The 17,478-nt window shown below is 37.6% G+C and overlaps 1 protein-coding gene across 2 annotated transcripts in view; it reads right to left on the bottom strand.

Moving 5' to 3' along the window:
- ephb2b (eph receptor B2b) overlaps window positions 1-17,478 on the bottom strand; it is an 81,399-nt gene that overhangs the window by 32,367 nt on the left and 31,554 nt on the right. The window contains exons 3-5 of one of the 2 annotated variants that reach the window (XM_048173637.1): window positions 8,287-8,442; window positions 5,883-6,218; window positions 3,408-4,732 (exon numbers count right to left, since the gene is read on the bottom strand). In XM_048173637.1, the coding sequence (XP_048029594.1) occupies window positions 4,683-4,732; window positions 5,883-6,218; window positions 8,287-8,442 (542 nt within the window). In that variant the 3' untranslated portion in view covers window positions 3,408-4,682. Of the gene's footprint in view, window positions 1-3,407; window positions 4,733-5,882; window positions 6,219-8,286; window positions 8,443-17,478 lie in introns of those variants that run through there. The other variant, XM_048173636.1, reaches the window with a different exon arrangement.

Below are 17,478 nucleotides of genomic sequence, written 5' to 3'. Positions count from 1 at the left end.
GTTTACTTGATGACTGATTAACCTTGCTTGCCCTGTTGATGCAGAGCTGCAGGGGACAGGCGAGGAAAGCCAAGCAGAAAGGAAAGGTAAAAGCTGTCTTTGTGTCTCCAGCTGCCTGACACAGACGTGCACTATTACTGTAGCTGCCCAGAGCACAAGGCCTTCATTCCAGTTTGCCTCAGTAAAATTGCCTCAATAAAACATTGTGCCTTTCTTCAATATAGCTTTGTTAAGCTTTCTGGTGTGCCATAATTAAGACAAATCACTAAACTAATAAAGGAAAAGCATGCCGTTTCTGTTTAGACCTCTAAGGGACACTGATCTAGATTGCTGTTTAGGCTTTAGTCAAAGATCAACAACTAACCTCATCAACACACTGTGATGTAAGTATATGGACACTAAAGCCATTTGTATGAATGTCACTGCATTACAACAAAGTATAAAACCAAGTGGTAATTATTTTAAAAGAACTAAATACCACATGTCTAGTAAGCTTTAAAAAAAAAAAAAAAAAAAAAAACAGGTTAGGTTTTCAATGATAAAACAAGATGAAATGTTCAAAAATAAGATGAAAGGTATGCAGAAATGTAATGTCCACATTTGAAGCATGGCTTAAGTACATCCTATTATTTTTTGGGCTCCACTGTATCAGTAATTCCCATTCAGGCTACTTCAAACTGAATTTATTTTTATCCATTAAACTCAAAACCCTTGAAATTAGTGGTTGGCAGATTTTTTTTCTGCCATTTGATTCTCTGGTGAAAAAGTTTGAGGGTCTTCAAAATATTAAAGGACACTTGAAACAGTTTTACAATGACCAAGTTCATTTCAAAGGTTCTTCTCTGCTAACTTTTTAAAACATAAAGTGTCAACATGTCTAAGTTGAAATGGCCTAAATTTTTTGCAAATTTATTTATACCAAGATTAGTGGTTCTCAACTAGTTTTGCTTCAGGGCCCACATTATATAATGGACATCAAGTGGTGAATTAGCATAGTACTTTTTTTTTTTTATTACCATAAAAATGTCTTTACAAATGAACAGTGTGTTTATTTATACTGAGTTCAAATAGCCAACAGCTAACCAAGGTTTTTTCTCTAACTCCACCCACCTATACTTTGTGTGAATAGCATTTATCAGTATTTGCTGTAAACAACTGACAAATATATTAACAAAAGGAAATGCTTTCTCCTTTTTTAAAAGTTAATGAGTATATTTATTTTTCTAACCAACCTGTGCACAATGGTTTGTTATTTAGTATTGTTGTTTGATATTCACAGGCCTATCCCACCCTCTTTTTGGGTTGTGACCCACCAGTTGATAACCACTGGCCTAGATAATAAAATCATCTTAAAAAATACAAATTCCTCTGCAGTGAAATATGGCTGAAAAAAGTGAACCATGGCAGCTTTTTGCAGCTTTACTCACTACTACATTCTGGGTCAATGCAGAGAACACCACCAACCTGATACTTAGTGGGCAGTCTGGCCATAATTCATGAAGATCTGGAAAAGAACTCTCCAAGGCCAAGATCATAACACTCTCCCCATAATAGCAGTGTTTATGAATTGTTCATCCCTTAATAAGTGTGCACGAGGACAGTTTAAGCCCATGATGTATCACGCATAAGTATAACTCGGGTTCTAAAGACCGTCCAGCGTACAAACACTCAGAGTTTTGCTTCCTTTGTTTGCTGTTCTTTCAGCCATTTGAGTTGAACTTCAACTGTATATTGTGATCATAATAAGACAGCGTGAAAATAGCCTAGGAGAGGATGATCACGGCAGCTTTGGAGAAACTTCCTGAAAACAATGCTTGAAAACAGAGTGAGAATCCTGAGAGATCCGAAAATAGCAATTTCAACTGATGCCTACCGCACTCACATAAGAAAACAAAGACTTTTCACGGCAATCACTTCTAATTTTCTTATTTGTTTGTTTCTCTTGCAGAACATACCTCAACTCTTGAGCAGACAGGCTTAAAAACATGTCTAATTAAAGCTTGCACATGGATACGGACAAAAATGCACAGACATAAACTACTGCGAGCACAAAACGTGAAGGGGGAAGCTCGAAGCCGCCTTGCTAATGAGGGGTGACAAGATGTTTATGTAACCCCAAAGCCCTCCAATCTAGACAAAATTAAAGGCCCGGACAGCCTGACCCAGGCCCCTCAGTCCTAGTGCCCTGTCCCAGGGGGCCCGGGCTGCTAACAGGGAGCTGGAGTGAGTACTTTCACAGCTCCCCCTGATGGAGGTCTGAGGCTGCTAATCCAAAGTGACAGGCAGAGCGGGGGAATGTCCCAACAGCAGGGAGGAACTCCAGAACGAAGAAAGCACGGGTTACAACGGGGCAATACCGAGTGAAAACATATAGAGAACAATCTTTCAATAAAAATATATATATAAAAGCAATAGCAATTCATTATGTAAATGGTATTAAAGGAGCCATATCATGGAAAATGGGATTTTCCATGCTCTTTTGAAGTAATAAAATGTCCTAAGCAGACCTACTCTAACATTTAAAACAAACAGCTCTAATCAGTCCATTTACTAAAACACTATAATGGGACAACTTAACATTGCATTTTACATTATGTTTAATTAATTTATCATTTTAACAAACTATTTATTGATTGATTTAATTTTCTTTTTTTTTTTACATATAAATGCATATATTTGGCAACTTTGCCCACCATGATGTACTACTATTATGTGGAGGTTAGCAAACAATAACAACAACAACAACAACATGATGATAATAATAATAGTAATAATCATCATCATCATCTTAACTAATGTAAAAAATCTTAAAGTAATTTACTGCACACAATATAGAATATTTCACTTGTTTCTCTCATTTGTATTGTATATATTTTTAATTTCTAATGGTTCTTAAACAGTATATCATTCTGTCTGTAACTGTGGTTTATGTTTACACCACAGTTTCACCCAGAGGATCAATACTTAACTGTGATATCCTTGCTTAGACTTGTAAACGGCATGTTTAATTCTAAGATCAGAGAACTTTTTTTTTCTTTTTTTTGGGGGGGGGGGGGGGGGGTATTGATGACACAGACATGACCACACCCATATTTACACATCAATGACTAATAAGACATGACCACACACATATTTACACATCAATGACTAATAAGAGATCAGAAAGCTGCCCGCCCAGGATGTAAGCACCAAAGTACAACACCCAGGGCTGTTACTCATCTCACATACAAGGAGAATGTTTCTTAAAATCACTGCAACCAAAAACATTTACTGCCAGAGAGAAAATTATATACATTATATAATTATATAACCCTTTTAGTAAATAATGGGAATGATTTAAATGAAAAATTAAATTACAAATACTGAAATATTTAAAAAAAGACTTTTTTTTTTTTTAATTGCAGCCCCAGTATGCTTTTATGAGCAGTAATGTAACATAAATGTAAGTTTTGGGCAAAATGGCACAAATTCTCGGCGATTCTACAAGGAGAATATGTGGACTCATAAAGCTTAGGGAAAAAACGTTGGCTTTTGTTTCAAAGACGCTGTTCAGCTGACTCATATGAAGTGAATCTAACAATCCTTCTGTTTCCAGCAGATCAGTCGTTTCTTGTTCAAAGAAACACTGAAAGCCTCATCATTCAGCTCCCATGGCAGTTTCACATACGTTCACAAGTCCCCTAAATGTCCCAAGTGCACTTAGTGTAACTGTTGAGAGACTGAATGTAAAAACTTGAAGTCTTTACAGGATCCCCATCAGTTTATGAGAGCGAGTCTGAAGCCGCCCTTCGCCTCTTCTAAGACCTGCTGCGCACATGTATGTTTTTCAACTCGAGTTTCAATATTTAACGCATTGTCTCTCACATGTCTGTGATAATTGGATTTTAGAAGCTGACTGCATGAATATGAGTGAACTTAGTTAGGAAAGAGTAAATAGTTTGAGTAGGTAATGCGTGCATGTGCACTAGTTATATAAGTTATTTGTGATGAAGACGACACAACAAATGCACATCTACTCAATCACCTCTCTCATCTTGCTTTGGTCTCATGAGTTGTAAACACTCCAAGGATGTAAAAGATACATCTATTCCAACATGCTCTTTACACAACAGATCGGTTAAAACCTCCTATGAATGATGCAAATGTCAGAAAATTGCTGAATTTTGAAGTTAGCGATGTGTCACAACCAATTTAAATACAATCAAATACTAAAACAACGAGCTTTACTAGGCTAAAGCGGGGATGGGTTTGATGATCTGTCTGTAGCCAGCAGGGATGAGGAACATAAAATAATGGCTGTCTCTGTTTGAGCCCCTAAGAGCTCCAAGTACCGATCTGGCACAATCAACCACACATTTTATACAGACACTTAAATTACAAATCAATGCTGCAGTCCCTCTGAAATAATTGGAACACAGTAACCTAAACCACAATGGCATCAGTGGAAAAAAAGCAGATTTCTATTGCCTTTGCAATGGTAGCTTCTGATTGTACTGTCTCGCGGGCACGGCTGTTGCTTCAGGACGTGGAAGAAAGGTTTGTCTAATCAGTAGCAAGAAGCTGTTTTTCATTAAAAGTCATCATTGGCTGGAGAGATCCTAGGCTCCGGATAATCTGTCCCACTATGGTTTGGGTCCGATTCAACGTGGATCACACTGAATTTCTGGGAATTATGTCTAAACTCATGGTGATGTGGTGGGATGTAGTCCAAAATGTGTAATTAGGATGTAATCTGGAGGTAACAAAGCGAGTTACAGAGCTCTATTACACAGTGAGTTTAGACTAGCTGGCCGTCAAAAAACGTGAGCGTAAATAAACAGGTGGTAGAGATGAAATTTTCTAAAATAACTGGTCAGTGGTTTACCTGAACAACTAATCGGCTAATCACAAAGAAGACTTAAATAATTAGGCTGGCTTTGGATTCACCATATACTGATCAGACATATTTCTTAAGAAATAAGAAACTTTTAGATAGAAAAATGCAAAAAAAATTAAATAAAATGCAATGCAAATTCAAACAGCTACAGCATAGCACACTGTCTTAACAGCTAAAACGAAATAAAAAATAAAAAAAATAAACCATCATGACCTATTATGTGTTTAAGCAAGTTAAAGGTCCCGTTTTTCGTGGTTTTTTGAAGCTTTGATTGTGTTTATAGTGTGCAATATAACATGTGTTCATGTTTCGCGTGTAAAAAAAACCCCAGTATTTTTCACATAATTTACTTATCTGTATACCGCTGTTTCCACTGTCATAAAAACGGGCTGATGACTTCCTTGTTCTATGAAGTCCCTCCTTCAGAAATACGTAACGAGTTCTGATTGTGCCAGCGGTTCCTGTGTTGTGATTCGAGCATAGCGAACCTTGCCCGGAAAGGTCACGCCTCTTACCATAACGTGGAGATGCACGCGCTCAGTGTTATTGTAAACATGTCTTTAATTTTACCCTATCAATTTGATCCGGAATCAGACCCGGTGATTGGACTGCGGGATGAAAATAACAGCGTTTCGACGACATGGCGACAAACACACTCTACAAACGCAACTCTTGTGCATTCCTGTGGGCGGAGGTTAGTCAAAAAACTGTTTTAGTGACGTCATTAAAGAAGGAAGTAGAGGGATGTAGTCCAAACTGGCCGTTCGATGTAGGCGACTTCTGTTAAATAAAATATCTCGCTTGGCATTGAACTTTGAGCTTTAAAATTTTACAGATTTTATTTATACTCTAACAACAACATTACACACTAACTAAAGTTTGAAACATGGGATCACGAAGAACGGGACCTTTAACAAAAATGAGAAGTTGAATTTAAAAGAGTTCAGGGAGTATGAGCATCCAACATGGCAACTAAAAACTAAAAAGTGTAAAAGTGTAGACTTACCAGCCTGATTAGTAGTGATGTTGACTGATGCATATTGGGGCGAATAGGGGCTCTGGTCTGATACTCCGTTGACAGCCTGGACTTCAAAAGTGTACTGGGTGTGGGCCAGCAGGTCACTAATAAAGACCCGGCTCTCTGTGAGTCCCAGCTGCCGTGGAACAAACTGCACGTTGTCCCCACAACGCGTGCAGCCCCCTCTGCCACCTCCACAACTTTTGCATATGATGTTGTAGACCACGTCATCACGACCACCAGTCTCCCGTGGAGGATTCCACTCCAGCATCAGTGACGTCTCGTTCACACTGGAGATGACATTTTGAGGAGCCGATGGCACAGCTGGAAAAACAAACAAGATGCAAAAATGAAAAGATCTTTTTGTGACTTAAAAAGTACTGCTGTTAGTCTGAAAGAAAAATTAGGTTACCTCTGTAAATGACTCAAAGAATTGACATTTGCCCTTTTGTTTGGGGATATTATATATATATATATATATATATATATATATATATATATATATATATATATATATATATATATATATATATATATATATATATATATATATATATATATATATATATATACCTGAATACATTTAATTGTATTTCATTTATTTTTATTTTGAATATGTTTTTTTTTTTCTTAATTTCTTTTAGGTTAAAATGAAAAAAGGTTTTTTTTTTGTTTTTTGTTTTTTTGGGACTTGAACTCCTATCACCTACTTAAACTGCACAGCCAAAATGTGTCAGAATGTGTGCTAACCACTAAGCCATGGCTCTGGCAACTTTAATTTTCATTTTCAGAGGGGTAGAAAGAATAATACAATGAAACATTGTGCACTCTTGTGTATTTCCTTGCATATTTCCATCATGATAATTGCAATCATGATAACATTGCACAAATCACAGGCTTACTTGGGTCTAGTGAAACCATTTCTTTCGAGCTGTTCCTGTGTTTGTAAACATCATTTTCGTTTGCTCATGCACACACAGTACATTTGAAGAAGAGTAAGAGCACACCAACAAACGCACCTCTGAGATCTCGTCCTGACTGACAGCCCGACTAAAGCTAACAATACCCTGTGTTTATCTTCAGCCGGCATGTGCTCCCAATTACTGTGGGTGCTCCTCTAGGGCCAAGTGAGGTAATCAAGAAACATCCCACTGGCTTTTGCCCTTTTAAAAAAGCCCCCCAAAAAATGAAGCCTCCAATTGATTACCTATTTACAGCTGTGAATCATTAAGAGACATCTCTGTCTTGAAGCTACGGCTCTGTTGCACGCAAAACTGTTTCTAAACATCCCATTCCCAGGTTAGTGGGCGGTAAAGGCTGCCGTTTCCTCTCTTTAATCAAGCCAAGGCCCACTGAGCTTCAACTCTGCGACACGATGCTGCTCTCTTATTCACAACAGCTGCTCTCCTCCCAGGGCCAGGCTTTTGCAAATGGCTTTTGTAAAAAAGCTGTCTCCTTTCTTTCTCCTTCTTCTCTGCCCCCACCTCGCCTTTTTCAGGGAGAGACAAAAACATGCCGTTCACAACAGCATAAGAAGCTGTCTGCCTCTCTTTTCTCGTCTTCATGGCCTCATCTGCTTCAATAATAGGGCCGCGAGTAATTTTTCTCTGCCTGATCTGTAGTCAGTGGGAATGAAGAGAAAAGGCTGCTGTTTGCATGTGGTGGAAAAGAGGTGTGCTTTCGACTATGCTGTGGGGTAATGACAATGAAAATGAGCCAGAAAGGTTAGGCAATAATCAAACGTTTTCCCATATGAGTCATTGGTACGTCTTATCCATTTTAGTGAATCAGTTTGTTTTTTTGGTTCAGTTGAATCAGTGCCTTTTTCTCCCTTTCTTTTTATATATTTTAGATTTGTTGTGTGTAGCTATTGTTGTGTTTATTTGTGCTATATATAAATAAATTAAATGAAATTAATCAGTTTGGATCAGTTGAATCAGTTTGGATCATTTGAATCTGTTTGGATTTTTCAGTGCATTCATGGACATCAGGCTAAAAAAAAATTAAATTTTTGTAGCAAAATATTTAGCTAAACGCTGAAGTCAATCACCATGTTTTCAGCTTATTTACAGCTATTCTGTTTTATCCTTTATTTTTTCATATTTAGTGTAAATGTATTTAAAATTTGATGCTTTTATCCTTAGAAAGATTCATAAAAATAAAAAGTTGGTGCCAGATAAAAACCTTTATCTTAATTTTACTCAAAGATTAAAAATACCAATTTTAATATAAATCATTTTATTTTGGGCACTAGTTTATTTATTTATTTTTAAATACATATGTTAAAAAAACACACACACACACACTCATTGAAAATTCACATTGAAAGTTTAGAAAATCTAGTTTTAAAGTAGGCTTTCATGTACATTGAGAAAAATTATAGGGGACGCACTTGTACAGGGCATCTCTAAGGGGTCCGAGTCTGTCCGGTAATATCCATTTCGGCAGACACAGTTGGTGGCTCCATCGTTGGTTGTGCGGCTGTTGATTGGACACTGCAGGCATTTCTCATCACCTTGCGCAGTCTTGAAGAAACCTGAAGGGCATGCTGAAACAGAGATAGAGAAAGGGATGAGAGAAGGACAAGACGGTGAACTTTTCAATATTGCATGATTGCCACAGCACAGAGGACTCCAAAGAAATTATGGGCCACTAGAGTGAAGCTGAAACATACCTTAGAGAATTTCACAAATGTAAAGAGAAGCAATATAGTCAGGTAAACATAGCATGTTCAGTATATGGGGCTGAATAATTCAAATCCTCTGCTGACACGCTAAGAGCATTCCACTTCCTGTGATCTGCTTATGGATGTCCTCACTTTTATAATTAATAGGTAGATTGAAGAGACAGCAAGTAAAAAACAGGAAAAAAGGAGAATAAGGTTAAAAAAATACTATGCAGCTACAAATACGCAGATGAGTGTATGCTTCAGGACTTAAGGATTAGTGACTCAACTTTTCTTGTTTCCTTTTGCCAAATCTTGTACTTTTCACCTGTGACCGCACCCCCCACCCCCATCTCTGTTGGTGCAGGAATCCCTCCCAGAATTAATTGCATTCATTAACATAAAATGCCACGTATAACCACACATTTTTGAGTGAAAGGGAACATTAAACAAGAAAATATATCATAGGGTGGGACTTGATTTTGTCAAAAGGGAATTGACTGGATTGTGAAAAGCAGACTTCCAAAGCAAAAATGGAGCCAGACCTTATTTGCTGTGGATTGCAATCACTTTTTAAAAAAGCTTTTGGACTGTGGAGGTGTAGTTCACCCTTGAGGACATCTCAACATAATGGTAACATTTCTCTTCAAATCCATCATTATTTGCTGCTATCTTTAAGTTTTATTAGTTTAAACAAGCGTTAAAGTGAATCACCAACTGGATGAAAGTCAGTCAAACAGGCAGCAAAAAGTCAGTCATACAGGTTTGAAACAGCAATGTTTTTATATTTTTAGGTTAACTATCCCCACAAGACCACCAATGTGTATTAAGAAAGGAACAGGGTCATTTTCAATTTACATTGACTATGTTTGTTGTTTTAATCGCTGTTGCTCTACCAGAGAGCAGGAGTGTATTTTCATGTGTACATACCGGAATTCCCTGGAGGCCTTTCAGACCTAGCGAGTTTTCATGTTGTACTTCTCTGTACCAAACAAACACAGCACTTCCCAAAGAGTGGGAAACCTGACAAGCACTTGGCCGGGATGAACAGCACATTGCTGTGGAGTACATCCCCCAAAACTAACTCAACTCGGAACGCAAGAGAAAAAGACCACAGTCAGCGACAGCCCACATCCACACACATCTGGAAGGAGAGGCTGTCTTAGCTCGCCAAGTTTGAAAAACCCCGTCACCCCGTTCCTAATGGGTGACCTTGCTTCCACGCCAAATGATTTGAACACACCTTCAATATCTGAACCGTTTTAGGGGAGCTAAAAAGCAATAAAACACAGACGCTTCGGCCTCCATAGTCTAAGCTGGCAATCACGGCAAGGATTTGCACAGCGGGCCGGCCAAGGAAAATGTCTGTCGACGGGTTTATTTGGAGAAAGCAACTCCAGTCAGGGTTCAGCCATGCTCTTAAACACGCACAAATAAGCTGGACTGTACATCCGCCGAGGCGGTGAGATCACATTCTTACAGCTCAATTACAGGGGGCAGAGGTTAACTAGTGCCCAGAGGTCATTAAAGGGGGGTCTGTTATTTCAGTGAACTGTTTCAGACAGAAAGGGCGCTATTCCCCATTTCCTCTCACCTGCTCACCACAGACTGTCTCTCTCGATCCCATTTCAACACCCTGGCAAACCACAGGACCAGCTCAGCATCCAGGAACACTTTAGACTGCCATACACGGACACACAAATACACGTTTTTACATTCCCTCTTTGCACTCAACACATCCGCACTCCTTTTCTTATTCCAAAAACACCCACGCGCTTTCTCCCTCTTAAGAGTTTAAGCAAACTTAGTCTTTCCCAAATCCAGCTGACAGGTTTCTATAAGCCTCCACCAGGAAACTTGACTGCCCAGTTCCCCAGAACACACACACACACACACACACACACACACACACACACAAACACACACAGATACACACAAAGGTGTAAAAGCATGGCTAAATATTCCAGAATCCCATGTGAACGAGTATAATAGACGTTTAGAAATGGACTGGTGGAAAAAAAATTCACAATGTGAAAGCGATAGAGCACCTCGGTTTAATATTAGATTTGACATGTTTTTCTTTTCAAATGATTAATGGCAAAACTAGCCATGTGTAAAGTGAAATATGAGGCTTGTGTGTTCGGAGAAAGTGTCATTGGAGTCACAGAGACAAGCACAACTGCAAAGCTTCAGGATTTAAGATGAAACTCGGATAGAAAGGTAATCAAAAACAGCAATGGAAAGCAGACTGGACCCAAATGGACTGAGATCAAAGAGAGAGAAAACAGGAAGAGAGGGAAAACTGTAGCAAGAGAGTGCTTAAAATAAATCCGCGTTTGTCCTATCTATTAATTTACATATAAAAATACATTATAAATCCTGTTCTATGACGAGCAGGTTTTTAATTTTCGAATTAACTCATTTTGATATATTTTTGGGGGCACAGGGTCAAAAATGTCAGGGTGATAATTAAAAAGAAAGGGGGAAAAGCCTCATTAAATGAATGAAATTCTTGGGGAAAAAAGATTAACCTTTAAACTCTAAAATGAAAAATGTTTGGCATATTAGCTTATTTCTTAGAAAAAATACATTTATTATAACAAAACTGCCTGCATATTAATACAGTATTTGGGAAAAAAAAAAAAGTAGTGTGACCAACAAAGTCATGTAGTACAACCAACATGGAGAAAAAAAACTTGAATGATATCATAAAGAGGACCCCTGCAGACCCTCACGACTGTGTGCAAAGGTCAAGAAGTATCTTAAAATGTCAGATAATTTGACCTTTTTATGATGGTTATTTATAATGGTTAGTTCAGATAAAAACAGTATACATTTTTTTTTTTTTTTAAATAAAACTTTCTTGAAAATAATAATATGAATATGAATACAAAGAGAATATTTCTAAGAACTTGGCACCAGATTCTTAAAAGATTTCTCTTTTATCGTCATTGAGCCATTAAGAGTTGTCTTAACACCTTATCTTGCGGGTTGATGTACGCTAAATAGTGTTGAAGGGAAAACTGAGTGCCTTCACTACAAAAACAAAAACAGAGAGGGCCCGATCCTCCCTCCACAAACTCTGCCAATATCATACAGAGGGTTCGCCTATGCCACGCTGACGAAGGAAGGGGGAGGAAGGCACTGAGTATCCGTGCTTGACTCCACCACTTGCCGTCTGGGCATGACCTTGCATGTCTCGATACTTGCTTCCAGATGGTTTCATCCAACCAAGGGAAATAATGTCAGTCGTGCTGAAAACGTGGGGACTGTGCTAAACATGGCTGTTGAAGCCTTCGTCTCTGCTCGCAGAACTACCCCGTGTGGAGGAATGCAATTCGAGGATGGAGAGAAAAACAGTGTCAGCTGTAGCCCTAGGGACGATAGAAAGCCTGATTAAAGAGCACATCAGTGCTTTGATACAGCTCGCATCCAGATTAGAAACGGTCGCATTGTTTGATCACGTTTTTCTTGCAAGCTCGGCATTGAAAAAAAAAAGGCTGGTTTTTTTTTTTTTTTGTGCAAACTTAAAACTTGTTTGTATAGAAAATAAATAAGGACACTTTTGAGACAGTTTGGAGCCTTTGGTCTCTTTTTGACGAGAGTGATTAATCTGTTTTTTTAGCAAGGAAGAGATTAAGACATTTCGAAATACTTCCTTTGCTGAAAAGACCAGCTTATTTACAGCATTAATTTACAACAGCTGGCCCATGCGGGTTTATGCTGGTCTAGCTGACCAGCATTGTCTTTCAGCTGGCTGACTAAGATAGTCTTGATAGTTAAACTTGACAAGAAGCTTAGTGGTGAGACCATCATCTTTGCAACTTTTGCTGTTGACCAGATATGGCTGTTTCTTTGAATTTGGGCACTTTTATGTCATTTCCACCACACTAAACACTTTTGCTCCTAATAGTTTTTCCCCTGAAAGTTAGTTTTCCAAGGAGACAACAGTTTCAATGAAGAACATGCTGGAGATATGCAATGTGATGAGTGAACAGAATATTTTTGTGTCTCATTTCGAATGAAAATGTGAATTATTAAATTAAAACTAATGTCATTTTTAAATAATAATAATAATAAAAAAATGTTTTTTAATTTTATATATATATATATATATATATATATATATATATATATATATATATTAAATATGGCTAGCAATACATTAGACTTAATACAAATAGGTTTCCTATTCTATTACAAATATGTTGAATTTTGTTTTTATATATATTCTGCATTTATATGATCAAAATACAATTTAAAACAGCAATATTGTGAAATAATATTACAATATAAAGCAACTAATTTGATATATTTTTAAATTTTATTTACTCTTGTGATGGTAAAGCTGAAGTCACCATTACTTCAGACTTCAATGTCACATGATCCTTCAGAAATGTATTCCATAATATATTGTGTAAAATGTTTGAAATGTTGTAAAATGTTATAAATGTTAAAAACTGTTGTGATGCAAAATATTTTTTTGTGGAAATGGTGATTCTTTGAAAAAAGGATTCTTTGATAAATAGAAAGTTCAAAACAAAAGCATTTATTTGAAACAAATTTTTTAATTTAATTATTTTTTAATTCTTTACTATCACTTTTGATCAATTAAATGTATCCTTGCTCAAAAAAGTGTACATTTTTAAATTTAAGTTTAATAAATAAAAAAAATAAAATCTTTACTGAGTCTAAAGCCGGGCACACATTTAACGACTAGCTAAAACATTCTAAGACTGTGCTCAACATACAGCGATTGTTTCCTGCGACTGAAGCAGATTTATATACTTTCACATGGAATTTGAACACCGACTGTAATCGCAGACTGAACGCAACTGGCTCTGACTGGACGCGTTTGAGCGCGATCGGTCATAAGTATCAATTTACATTCATAATCGGCCTTATAATCGTTAAGTGTGTGCGCGGCTTAAGCATTTGAACAATAGTGCAAAAAAAAAGGGCAGTTCTCCAGTAATAGATGTATCCACTGATGTACAAATTAGTTGGACTAGTAAAAGTGAGAAAAGTGCAGAGCTGTCAGAGTTTATTTTATAAAAATCCACAGAGCCAAAAGCACTTTTAGTTAAAGAAACACCCATATACTGTCAATTTGATCCAGAACACTTCAAAGAGGTTCAAGACCCACTGTCGAAAACTTTGTTGCATTTCGATGACTACGGTGAGAACCATTGAACGTAAACTGCCTGGCACTCTTTCAAACCTCGCCTTGCTTGTGTTTATTGCCTCTAATAACACATGCAGACCGAGGAAAAGGTAGCAGTGGCATAATGGCAGGCTTAGTGGGCTGTGTGAGTGAAATCCCGTTGTGAACATGTGCTCGGGTGCCAGAACGCTAGTCATGTTTTATTACAGGTAATTCGCTAGCGATTTCAAAGATTGCCAGAGCGTTTTCATCCAGTCTGATTTACGTAGGTGCTAAAGAAAAAGCCGTACACGCAGATGGCTGCATGTGCGCTGGAGCCGGCTGGTAGCGGGGCAGGAATGTGTGTGTACATGTACCGGCGGATATGGCTCCTCCAGCTGCGTCCAATTCAGGAGCCAGTAGTGCAAACAACGGTGAAGCCTTTGGGGCTGGCATTTCCATCATGGCTGCCTGTGCGTTACACTGGATTCTCTACAGACACTGCTGGCTGAACACAGTGTCTAATCCAGCTAAAGTCACAGTCACTTAGGGGGGAAAAAAACAACAACCTGGTCACTCATGTGCATATGCAATGAACATTTATGTACCTCAACCCATACACAGTCACATGTCCTTTGTTCCCCACCAGAATAAAAAGGCCCCTTTGTCTGGGGTGACTGTAGTAGTGACAAACTCCCCTCCTTTTTTTACGCTGCCCATCTATTCAGCCACTCAAAAGCTGGCTTTAAAGTACTGCATTTAATGAAAGCTACATTAAAGAGAGACCAGGGACAGAGGTGTGTGTGTGTATGTGAAGAGAGATGCGTGAAAAAGAAAAACAGAAAAGCGAAGAACCAAGGGATGCTCGGTTTTGTTTGCACAGCAAAAAATGTGCTGAAAGCAGGGAAATGGGGCAGAGTCTGAGGGGTTTTCTGTATGGATGGGGGAAGTCCTATTGTGACCAAGGGGAGCAGTGTGTGAAACAGATGGGTTATGTGTTTGTTACACATCATCTAACTGTGCTTTAGAACAGCTTTATATTTAATCAAATCTCAAAATTAATTTCAAATGACCTGGTAGTGCTTAGAAAGATTCTCCTCTCAATGTATTTTCAAAAATGAAAAAAAAAAAAAAAAAAAAAGGAATAGGTGTTTGATAATGTATAAAGTTGTCAAAAATTAATAGCAACACTTAGGGATGCCCAATATATCGGTACCAGTAATAGTTTAATAACACTGTTAAATATAATATTGCATTTAAAACCACTGACTTTGTTTTATTTACTGAGACAAAATAGTGTTGAATTTTAATATTGTTGTTTTATAGGTTACCACATATAACATGAAAATCATTTTCAGCTTATCATATTGGACAGAATTTTAATATTGTGCATCCCTAGCAACAATAGTCCTTGTTCTTTAATGATATTGTGGATATTCAACAATATGCAAATATGCAAAATATGCAATGCGACTCTGAATGGAAGAGCAGGCTGATGCCTCCTGATAATAGTTGGATACTAGTCAGTGTTAATTTCGGTGACAAATAATTGTTCGTTTTCGTCAACAAAATTTTTTCACAGACAAAAACAAGACGATAACTAAATAAAAGCCACTTTTGAATGACAAAAAAAAGATGAAAATCTACTGACATTTTCATCAACGAATAAAAATGAGAGTTTTGGGAAGAGATCCAGTCACAACTGATGTCCTGTGTGGTAGATGTGCACAATTGAATTGTAACATGCTGATCTACCTGGCGGGACATAAGTTGGCATACACTTGTTGCATGGCTCATAAAACATTAAAAAATATAAACTTCAGGGAGAAAGAGAAGAGCAGACAGCCAAATCACAGAAAGCTAGACAGCGCACGAGTACTAAATTGAGCTCTCTTTCATGTCTGAATGGACAAATATACACAACATTGTCAAAAGTTTGTAGAGTATTCACGTAAACAGAGTCAGTTATATCTTAAGAGAACAGCTGTGAGAATATCGGATGTGCATCAGTGCATTGGATGCCTGTATTCGGGCTTAAAGTGACAGCAGCATAATAAACCTAATCCTTAATATTAATCAAGCAACAAAAGACAGAGAAAAACACTCACTGCTCTTTAATAGATTTAGTTGACTAAAATCTTATGATATTTAGTCAACTAGAACTAGAAAACTAAAACAAACCATTCAAGATGACTAAAATATGACAAAAAACTAATAAATGAATAAAACAATCAAACTAGTAGAAATTCCTACTAACAACCAAAATGACTGAAATTATATTGCTTTTACTAGTATCTTATAACATGATCAAAATATTCAATATATGAATATGCATGAGGAGATGTGTAATATGAACAGGCAAGAGTGGTCTTTTAAATTCTGCTGAAATCTGCAGTTTTTTATGTAATTATGACACACAGGTCTACACACGAAAAGGTAATAAAAAGTTCAACATTCACCAACTCCTCAAGAGTGAGAGAGCTCTCTGAGAAAGAACTCAGTTTGGAAAAGCATCAGTGGGTCTTAGAATTCAATTAAGGCTCAAGCCTGACCAACTAATTCAATCAAGACTGTGTGAAAGCAATTAGACAACTGGCATTCGGCTCACCCCACCACACGGCATATATTACAAATTTATTTCCCTCTCTAGGTCTTCTTGTCTGATGCAATTAAAATGCCAGGAACATGTCTGCCCGGCCTGTTCGTGAGGGACCAGGCCGTGGTCCTGGGAATAAAGGAGAGCATCAATGATCTTCTCAAGGTCTCTCAATGTCAACTCTGACTCTGTCAGCTCCATCAGTCATAGTAACTGGTAACACAAAAAGGGTTGAGTTAGACATAGGTTAAGCAGTGCCATATGCTAGGCTGTCTTACCACAGTATGGTCAGAGTAGACACCGTATTTAATTTGACATGAACAAAATCGGGCAGTGAGGGATAGAAAAACAGCCCATTCAGTATAAAACTTTGAAAAGTCTTTTCAATTTAAAGTGGACATAAAATGCAGAATATTATGAATAAATATGGGTTATGAATATTAGATATGACCTTAGGCTTAATAGACATGTTGAAAAGACTTCTCAGAGTACTTCTATCCTTCACAACCAGGTTTTCTTTCACATCCAATTGCATTTGCTGATTTATTCTGACTGAAAGACCGCTACAGAATTTCTCAACAAGTTATGATGCAATAGCTACAGAAAATGAAGTCTTTGGCAGATACAATGTGACAAATATTTGTATCTGAATATGTGTACTTCCCTGCTACATAGTACGCAAAGAGCAGTGTGTCCAATAAGCAGGATGTCTGTATACTAAATATTAATGAAACAGCAAGGAAACAATAAAAGGATGAAGTTCTGAATCTACTGAACTCTGAAGTATGCAGCCATTGGATAAAATGGATATGGATGCTATCCCATAAGACCACAGGAGTTGAGGAAACATCAAATTTCAAAAAAATGAGAGAAAAAAAAACAAAAAACCTTCATGTGTCTGGATATTCAAACAAATGCCTGTGACTCATAAACCCCAAGCTCATGGCCTTGTGAGACTTTCAGAGGTTTGAATACTCTAATTTGCGTGAAATTCTGACATACACGTGCAAACATCTCATCAGAAATTAGGGAATACATCCCAGTGTCTGTGTCCTTCTCAGCCCCTTTGCAGTTGTTAGAGCTGTCTTCAGACAGGATCTGTAGTCCAAATCCGCCCAGCAGGCGCCACCACCACAAATTAAGAGCACCGGTGGAGTGTATGTGGAGAGAGATTACAGGG

This window comes from Megalobrama amblycephala, linkage group LG21 (assembly GCF_018812025.1).
Source record: "Megalobrama amblycephala isolate DHTTF-2021 linkage group LG21, ASM1881202v1, whole genome shotgun sequence".
In the NCBI taxonomy this organism is placed as follows: domain Eukaryota; kingdom Metazoa; phylum Chordata; class Actinopteri; order Cypriniformes; family Xenocyprididae; genus Megalobrama; species Megalobrama amblycephala.
This window is presented reverse-complemented; position numbering and strand designations above follow the sequence as displayed.